At 44.6% G+C, this 8,927-nt stretch overlaps 2 protein-coding genes across 4 annotated transcripts in view; one reads left to right on the top strand and one right to left on the bottom strand.

Annotated features, from left to right (window-relative positions):
* The window catches only part of unc93b1 (unc-93 homolog B1, TLR signaling regulator), a 10,955-nt gene extending 7,640 nt beyond the window's left edge, over window positions 1-3,315 (top strand). For 2 of the 3 annotated variants that reach the window (XM_042095519.1, XM_042095504.1), the window contains exons 11-13: window positions 153-271; window positions 1,619-1,741; window positions 2,527-3,315. In XM_042095519.1, coding sequence (XP_041951453.1) covers window positions 153-271; window positions 1,619-1,741; window positions 2,527-2,781 — 497 coding nt within the window. In that variant the 3' untranslated portion in view covers window positions 2,782-3,315. The remainder of the gene's footprint in view (window positions 1-152; window positions 272-1,618; window positions 1,742-2,526) is intronic. The other variant, XR_006032407.1, reaches the window with a different exon arrangement.
* A 220-nt stretch (window positions 3,316-3,535) lies between these two features.
* On the bottom strand, window positions 3,536-8,229 carry cryba1l2 (crystallin, beta A1, like 2). The gene is made up of 6 exons (XM_042095530.1): window positions 8,082-8,229; window positions 7,532-7,622; window positions 6,945-7,063; window positions 6,043-6,184; window positions 5,483-5,625; window positions 3,536-4,332 (listed from the first exon to the last, which is right to left on the bottom strand). Exons 2-6 carry the CDS (start codon window positions 7,616-7,618, stop codon window positions 4,185-4,187), a joined length of 639 nt encoding a protein of 212 aa, XP_041951464.1. The 5' UTR covers window positions 7,619-7,622; window positions 8,082-8,229; the 3' UTR covers window positions 3,536-4,184.
* Between the last annotated feature and the right edge of the window lie 698 nt (window positions 8,230-8,927).

Raw genomic sequence — 8,927 nt, 5'->3', positions numbered from 1 at the left:
ACTCCATCTGATTTGAAGTGGATTGAAATGGCTGGTCTGAATTTTTTGAACTTTTTTCCCTTATTAGTACTCTTTCAAAGGATGTTGTTTCTTCAGTGTATTGATTTAGTCATTCCATCCTATTCTCCCTGTTCTTACTGTTATGTATTCAGCCTTGCTGGGGATGCTGTATGAAGACAAGGAGAGGCTGGATTTTGTTTTCACCATCTACCACTGGTTTCAAGCTATAGCCATCTTCATTGTCTACCTGTGGTCAAACCTGCCAATGCGAGTAAGAGGCTATTTATACGTGTCCTTGTGTTAAGATACAGTATTGCATAGTTTCTGTCTTTGCCCCACTCTCTCTCTCTTTCTCTCTCTCTTTTTTCTCTCTCTCTCTCTCTCTCTCTCTCTCTCTCTTTCTCTCTTTTCTCTCTCTCTCTCAATTCAATTCAATTCAATTGAGCTTTTTTGGCATGACAAAACAATACACCTTTGTTTATTAACATCTATCTTGCTGCGACTCTTGCACTCTTTTGTTCCTCTCCTAATAATATTGTTAGACTTGGATCCTTAAAGTTTTGAAGGTCTGGATGCATTTCTCTGAATTTAGGAAATAATTGATCTCTTATCTCTTTCCATTGGCAGCATTCAGCCAAAAAGTGAAGCTCTGTTTCTATAGCACCTTGATTGCAGCTGATGCACAGCCTGTCTTCTCTGGGCAGCCAGGTTTGCCTGTGTCTGCCCTTCTCGATAGCTAGACTGTGATTGCTTAGTCTGTACCTGGTCAAGGTTTTTCTCTGTCTGGTATCAGTGACTGTGAATAGGTAGTCTGCCACAGTGTACTATCTGTTTAAGGATAAATAACATTGAAGCTTATTTTGTCTTTTTGTTGTTTCAGTCCAATATGATAATTCATTTAGTTTTTTCTGCATTTATAATTTGGTTAGGCCGAATTGTTTGAGAAAGGGTGGCAAGGTCCTGAGGCTGACTATTAGTTGTGTACTATTAATATTGTGTACTATTAGTATGTGTGAGTCAGGACTAGCTGGATGAGGGGGCTTGTTATTACACTCATCTCTTGGCTTTTTAGGGCTTTATAACAATAAGAGTTGGGGTTGCTTGTTTTGATATGTTTGAAGTATTTGATAGCTCTTTTTTTCTATTTTAATTAATAAAGGGTATTGGCCTAATTCAGCCCTGCATGCATTGTTAGGTGTGTTCCTCTGTACCTTGAGGATACAGAATTCTGCATGCAGGGTTTCAATTGGGTGTTTGTCCCATTTTTCAAAGCCATAGTACATAAGAGGACCCCACACTGTCGTATAATGCAATTGGTTCGACAACTGTTTGGAATATTTTGTGTCAGATCCGAATAGGTATGTCAAATTGAATAGATTTTTTGATGGCATAGAAAGCCCTTCTTGCTTTCTCTTTCTCTTTCTTTGTGCAGGACATTTAGGTTCTGCTGTAGACCCTCCTCTGTTGGAGACAGCAGGACCAAGTCGTCCGCAAAGAGAAGAAATTTGATTTCGGAGTCATTTGCCTCCTGTTTGGCTTACACCTGCCACTCTCTCTCTCTCTCTTTCTCTCTCTCTCTCATTTCTCTTTTCTCTCTCCTCACCCCTGCCCTCTGCAGGCAAAGTTGGCCATCCTCCTCATCACTCTGCTCCTGGCGATGTTCTGCTACTGGCGAATGGAGCGCCAGCTGGCCAAGAGGGTTCCCTACCGGCTGCCCCGCATCCCCAGGCCGCGGCACAAGGTCAGTGAGCTCTGCCCTGCACCGTTACCCCGGGGGGCATTAGGCTTCATTACTGTACCATGTAGAACCCGTGGTACATAGGGCATGTGGTCTGATGGTAATTGTAAAGATCCAACAAATAATTATAGCCAAACCATTTACTGTTTAGTTAGAGTTAGTGTGTTTTATTGTCTGCTGAAGCTCTTTCCTGCTTTAATAGTAATATTAATTGAAATAAATGGCTAAAATGATGTCATGGTTTGATTCAATTTTGTTTGCATGCTCAGTTTTACCTCGTATATAAAATGTTCTTTGTTTGGGTCAGACTGGTCATCACAAACACATGTATAACACTCTAGAAACATCTTCCATTCATTTTACCCCGAGGGCAACAAAAGGTAATGGCCTCTAGGTAATACTGGGCTCTTCTCTTTGAACACGAGTCAAGCGGAATGACTGCTTACTTTATCCTCGGGGGTTACAGAGGTCATGACAGACTGGCAGTTATAGACCACCACAACGTCATCAACTAAGAGCTACGCAGGGTATCAGCAGAGAGTATAAATTGATTATTTGTAGGTGTACTCCCATATATTTGCACATCTTTACATATTTATTAGCATGTATTCACTGCATTTTCACCCTGGGAATTACTGTGAGAGGGATAGAAAAGGAAATTAATGTGTAAAGAGTCTGTTTTGCCTTTTGCTCAAGGAGTAAGCTTCAGTACCTGATAAGCCACAAACTTTGTATATAAATATAAAATTCATGTGACTGATGACCTCCCCTCCTCGCTCCTCCCCTAGGTGAAGGGCTACCGTTACCTGGAGGAGGAGAACTCGGACGAGTCGGACTCGGAGCAGAGCGCAGACGGGGAGCATTCGCAGGACGATGAGGATGGCCGCGGCACCGAGGAAGAGGAGGTAGCCGAGGTCGGCGGCGAAGGGGACGCCGCATCACTGGGCTCCCAGCGCTCGCCTGGGCCGCACGGCCGTCGCCGACACCGCCGCCGCCGAGACGACGCCTACGAACAGGCAGGGGACAGGGACGAGTACGCCTAGTGCATGTGAGCGAAGAGAAGGAGGAAAGTCAGCGGGTGAAAGGGTGGGAGGGAGGAGGTAACTGAAGGAGCACACACACCCACAGTAGGAAATCATCAGTGAGGAAAACGGCGGCTTTGGCCAAGGTCATCACATGTTTGTCCAAGGTCATCACATGTTTGTCCAATGTCATCACATGTTTCTATCATCACAATAAATGGATGGGGGTTGACTTTGTCTTTAAAAGTAGAAAGGCATTTGAGAGCAAAGGAGAAGTGAAGAAAGTGTTTTTTTGGAACAGGAAGCGTAAAAGAAGAAGTCACACACAGGTGCTCTCAGATGGCTGTTTCTATAGCAATATTGGAACCTCGTGTCAATCTCTGAACGCTGGTCAAATATTCCTGTTGCGTGTTCCGCTTTCACTGACTTTCTTAAACGTGCGTGTTTTCAAATTGTGCTTCTTTAAAAATATGTATATTTTTTATATAATTATTTCAACGGTACATGTTTTTTTTCTGAATAAACCACATTCTTGAATAAAATCAACAAACGTCATTTAACAGTGTTTTCATTAATTTTCAATCCATGCACTCCAAGTCCTCTTACGTAACACCAGTGAAAAGGTTAAATACACTCATTTCCGAGTTCATTCTCAAGTGCGTATATGATTCCCCAAATGAATTCTAATATAAACACATGAACAGTCACACACACCAATAAAAGCACAGATGCGAGTTTGAGGTGTGTATTAGTTTATTAGTCATTGGTCCTCCGCCTCTCCCCTCTCCTCCCACCCTCATGCACACACACACACACACATCCATCTGTCTTCTGTCAGACTCTTGCGTCAAGCAGTGTTAGGCTGACACAGACATGGGGGTGGTCAGCTGTGTTATCTCACACACATACACACACTCTCGCAGACCCATACATGCAGGTGGGAGGGTGGGGAGGATCTTGACTCGATTCAGTGGACTTGTTCTCACTGTGGCCCAACTGGCATAGACATGGAGCCTCACTGCATCGGTCCCTCCACTGAGTGTCATCAGTGTGCTGCCTATGTGCGTCTGTGGACCCGTGTGGGTGTGTCCGAGTGTGTTGAGTGAGGTAGACAGAGGAGGACCAGAGGCTCTGCTTGTCAGCTGGAGACGTGTGTTGTGTGCCAAAATGTGTGCCGAGCTGTGATTGCGGTGGTGACAAATGTGAGTGATGACACCATCACTCTGACACCCCCCCTCCCTTGCTCCTATGGCTGCCACATGATTCAACTATAGTGTTTTTCTGTATCTATCTTTTTTCGCTATCCCATCTCTGTTTCACGTTAAAAAAATGTATTTTTGGTTTCAAATGTATTTTTTATTGTTTACTTCTTCCCTTCCCTCTTGCTCTCTGCCACTCCAGTTGTCCGAGTCCCACATCAGCTCTTAGTGGTGGATCCTGCGGATAGACTGGATCTTGGGGGTCTGGCAGTGGGAGCCCCAGTTCTTCCAGCGCTGGTAGTCTCCGCTGTGCCTCTCACACTCCATGATGTACTGCTGACCCCTGTAGCCGGGGTACTCGTAGCACACAAAGCTAGAGGAGAAACCACACACACACACACGCACACACACACGCACACACACACACACACACACACACACACGCACACACACAAAGAGGAAGGGGTGCGGGGAAGATGGAGATGCATTAAGATTCTGTAGACTAGGAGAGAAATAGAGGACATAAGTGTTGGAAACAAGGGTGTAGGATGAGATGGTGTGTGTGTGTGTGTGTGTGTGTGTGTGTGTGTGTGTGTGTGTGTGTGTGTGTGTGAAGAAGCCTCACTCGGAGTTCATATCCACCCTTCCCCACCCACCCCACCCCAGATCCATACTGCTATATTAAGAAGCGTGTGTGTGGAGACTATAGGTGGCAAAGGTTTTTGGACCCTTCTGACTGGTCTGTAGATTGTATCACTGTGATGTCATTTCTTAATTAGGTCACAGTCTGCTGTGATCTGCTGGTTGTGCTCATCATCGGTATGATTGCTATACTGAGTGTATAAACTAAGCGTGTGTTTGGCATGGTAACTGGCTGTGGTCCTGGGATGCCCGAAGTGGAAATCGCAATAGAGCGATGGCCGCTTTAACCCCCGTGTAAGGAGTACGAGTAACTGGACTGTCAGTGAAATGGAGGAGTAGTGGGAGGAGGGATAATTTTGCGAACGCCGGGGCGTGTGACGTATGGATAAGGAGGCTGGCTTAAATATCCTGGTGGCGAAAGCCAGATGATTTAATTGCTGTCAATCATCCCTAAGGGTTCCTCCTGAACTTTGTTTAGAAAAACAAAATATATTGGAATGATAAGTATAAAGAGCTGCAGGGATATCTATCATCAATTAGAATGAACATAAAATGTGGTGTTCTTTAATTGAACAACAGCTATCTTCCAATACTGTTGTCTGTCTGGTCATGCATTCTAGCCACTCTACTTCTGAAGCCATGAATCATATGGGTTTGTAACGTTTAACTGTGATGAATTTACATCAAGCCAAGCCAAGCACAGAGACTGGAGATTGTTGGAAACTCTTTGGGGACTGTTTTTGTTTTTGTTGAATGTTATTGGCAGGTATATTGTTTAATGTGTAAACTAATGCATATATAGTCTATTTTTAAAATTCTCTCAGTGTGTGTGTGTGTGTGTACGTGCGTTTTAGTGCTTTTTGTACACAGTGTGGACTTACGCGCCGCACTGCACGTGCATAGATCCCACTTCAGTTCCACACCAGCCCATGGCCTGCAGAGAGGGGTAGTCATCGCACAGCTCCACACAACGACCCAGGAAGTTCTCCTTCTCAAAGATCATCATGCGACTGCTCTGGTGAGCCTGTGGCCAAGAGTGTGTGTGTGTGTTGGGGGGGGAGGGGGGTGGTGTTAGAAGAACAGAATGTAATCTTAGAGCTCTAGACCCCTCCACACACCCACATACATACAAACAATCACACACAAAGAATGACACACCTATGTTCAAATACATACACACACACACACACACACACACACACACACACACACACACACATACACAATACACAATACACAAGCACACATGCATTCAGACTCATATGTGTCACCACACACGTTCGCCCATAAAGGACTTGGTAGATACATGACTCTTCTAGTGGGTGTAAGTGAAAGAGAATCACACATCAGTCAGCTATTTTCTCACACACACACACACAACACAACACAACACAACACAACACAACACAACACAACACAACACAACACAACACAAACTCACAGCACAGTAGATGGGGCGAAAAGACATCATCCTCTCCACATGGTAGGACAGGTTGCCACTGTAGGCGTCCCAGTGGGGGTACTCGCCACGCTCCAGGATGAACTGCTGGCCCTCCATGTCGATGTGCTCATAACCCACCCAGCTGGGGAGAGACGGAGAGCAGCCAGACATTAGCCCCTCCACAGTGATGACATTTCAGAGAGAGAGAGAGGGAGAGAGTGAAGAGGTGGTGAACATGGGCAATAGGAAGGAGAGTAATGCATTAGCCAAACTCAGTGGGTCGGAGAGAAAGAGAGAGAGGAGAGAGGGAGAGTAGGAGATAGTCATGATATATTAGCCAGGCCAAGAGAGAACGAGAGAGAGAGAGAAAACAAGGGCACAATTACTGCATTAAAGCACCCAAGGCCATCATGCAGGATGGAGAGGGACACTGAAGGCAGATGAGTAATACACAGACATCATTTCAGCCACAGCAATACAGTGGGTGGAGAGACCTGCTTTCCATTCTCCTCCTTCTTCCTGTCTCTCTATGGCCTTTTATGTCCATACGTCCTTTTAGGTCTTTTTACCATAGGTGGGCACATCCTCAGTTTCTTTCATGTCACATTCAAATTCGTATGTCCTCTCCACCTCCTTCCCACTTGTTTTTTCTTGCTCTCTCTCTCTCTCTTCCTCTGTATTTCTCTGTTTCTTTCTCTCTCTTTTTTCTCTTTGACACTAAACTGTGTAGACAGTCTCTGTCTCTCACACACACACACACTGTTTCTCACACAAGTACCCCCTAGTATTCACAAACACACTCATTCCCCTGCCTCTTAAACACACACACACACACACACTCTTTCTCTGTTACACATACTCACATCGAGACATACAGTATTCTCTCTCATTAAAAGACTTACGCGCCACACTCCACTCTAATGGAACGGATGTTGTCAAAGCCGCAGTCCTTGATGTTGCAGCACTCGGAGGTGAACTCCTGGCACTTGCCCTGGAAGTGCTCCTGCTCAAACACCACCATCTGTCAAATACAAAGACATTTAGTATTAGTTCTCACAGACAGTATAATATGATAATGTGTGTGTGTGTGTGTGTGTGTGTGTGTGTGTGTGTGTGTGTGTGTGTGTGTGTGTGTCTGTCCGTGTGTGCGGGTGTGTGGTGGTGTGTGGGGGTGTATGTATGTGCATGAGTATCAAGGTTACAGGAAAATAAAAACATTTTCCAGGAATTCATGGATTCTGCTGTTGTGTGTCCTGTATGAAGTGTTGCTTCTTCCCACACCCACTCAGAGTTTAGCGATTGGTTTGTGTTACATCATGTCCAAGGACATCTATTCTGTGTGTGTGTGTGTGTGTCTGTCTGTGTGTGTGTGTGTGTCTGTGAGAGAGAGAGAAAGTGTCCGTGTTTGTGTGTGTGCAAATTTTAGAAAGAGATGAGAAAAACACCCGTGTATATGTCTTGAGTTGACCAGAACAAAGAGGGGTCTCACCTTGAAAAAAGGGGACATGCCCATTCCCATCCCCATCCCTGACATGACCATAGGATGGGTCATGTAGGTCCTGTTGGTTCTATTCATTTCCCTATGATAGATGGTGGGGGTCAGAGGGTCAGCAGCACATTGTGTCAGACAGAAGAAAAGGAAATTGAGTAGAAAATATTTTCAGACAGGTACATTGAAATAGTACTAAATAACAATCAGTATGTATCATAAATCAGCAGTACAGAAAAGCAGTGCAGAAAATATAGTCATATTAGCATCCATGTATTACTTATTTGCTATGTATTATTAAATAGTATGTTAAAAGCTTGTAGCAGGCCAAAATATTGAAAAGCTTGTAGCAGGCCAAAATATTGAATTTCACTCTACACCATGGCATGAATACATGTTTGATTCCACTAACAACGAAATAGTGGAACGCAATGAGATTCAACACTTCCAGTCAAAAACGTTTTTGTAATAGTTGTAAATGTCACAAATTTTATTATTCTGATTAAACGTCATTCATTGAGCTCGTTCTTAGATCAGATTGCTTACTTACCTGGATCGTCACCTTCCCTTGGACTCGTAAGTGGCGCGCGCTGATCCTGTTTTGAGTAAAGTTTTGTGATATTCTGGCGCTTCTGTTTTATACCGGCCGCCACAGTTGGGTGCGCGTCGCCACGCCAGACACGCAAAGTGACGGTGCGCGTGTCTGAGAGCGCGTCCACGTCTATGTTTGTGAGCGTGGATCACTTTCTCTCTGCCAATAGCATCCCCTTCTCTTCCCCCCTCAGGCTAACTCTTTTTGTTTCCTATGCAATCGTGCAGGCTTCTGCCGACTCAGCGAATTAGTTACCATAGACCCGTTGGCACTGATGGCCTGAGTGCGCAGCAGCGGGGAGGCAGTGCGCGGTCGCGGTTGGTGTGAATGGGCAAATGCACAATAGATGAACGCTGTTACATTCGTATATGTCAGCACTGTCTATCGTATAGCGCACAATGGACGGCCTATAGGTAAAGAATGAGGGGATTTGCTAATCAGCGTCGCAGTGTAGGTTACGCCTGGCCACAGCTCACAGCACTCATTTCGAAAAACCTTTCCATAAAGTTACTTGGATTACTGTAGGAACAATTCTAGGTTTTCCTACTGTTGTAGAAAAACTATCACTTGAGCTTATATAATTACTACTTGAGTGTTATTTAGTAAAATGTATTGTTCTTCAATGTGTTTATGGTCAGTGTTATTATTTGTGTTTAATATGTTAGGCTTATCAATCACTGAATATAGACAGATAGATTGCTATATTTCTACATGCCCCCCTTCCCCCAATCACATCTTGCAGAGTTGGATAACCTGGTGTCACCTTCGACCCTTTACCCCAAATCTCTTTGAGGAGGTCGGGTG

The sequence above is a fragment of the Alosa sapidissima genome, chromosome 1 (assembly GCF_018492685.1).
Source record: "Alosa sapidissima isolate fAloSap1 chromosome 1, fAloSap1.pri, whole genome shotgun sequence".
Classification (NCBI taxonomy): Eukaryota; Metazoa; Chordata; class Actinopteri; order Clupeiformes; family Clupeidae; genus Alosa; species Alosa sapidissima.
This window is presented reverse-complemented; position numbering and strand designations above follow the sequence as displayed.

Excerpts from the sequence above, each read along its gene's own strand:
- cryba1l2 (XM_042095530.1), bottom strand. The coding sequence starts at position 7,618 with ATGAATAGAACCAACAGGACCTACATGACCCATCCTATGGTCATGTCA. Across the intron at positions 5,626-6,042 it reads TTCGCCCCATCTACTGTGCT|GCTCACCAGAGCAGTCGCAT; the intron begins GTGAGTTTGTGT and ends TCTTGGCCACAG. Across the intron at positions 4,333-5,482 it reads ATGCACGTGCAGTGCGGCGC|CTTTGTGTGCTACGAGTACC; the intron begins GTAAGTCCACAC and ends TTTCTCCTCTAG.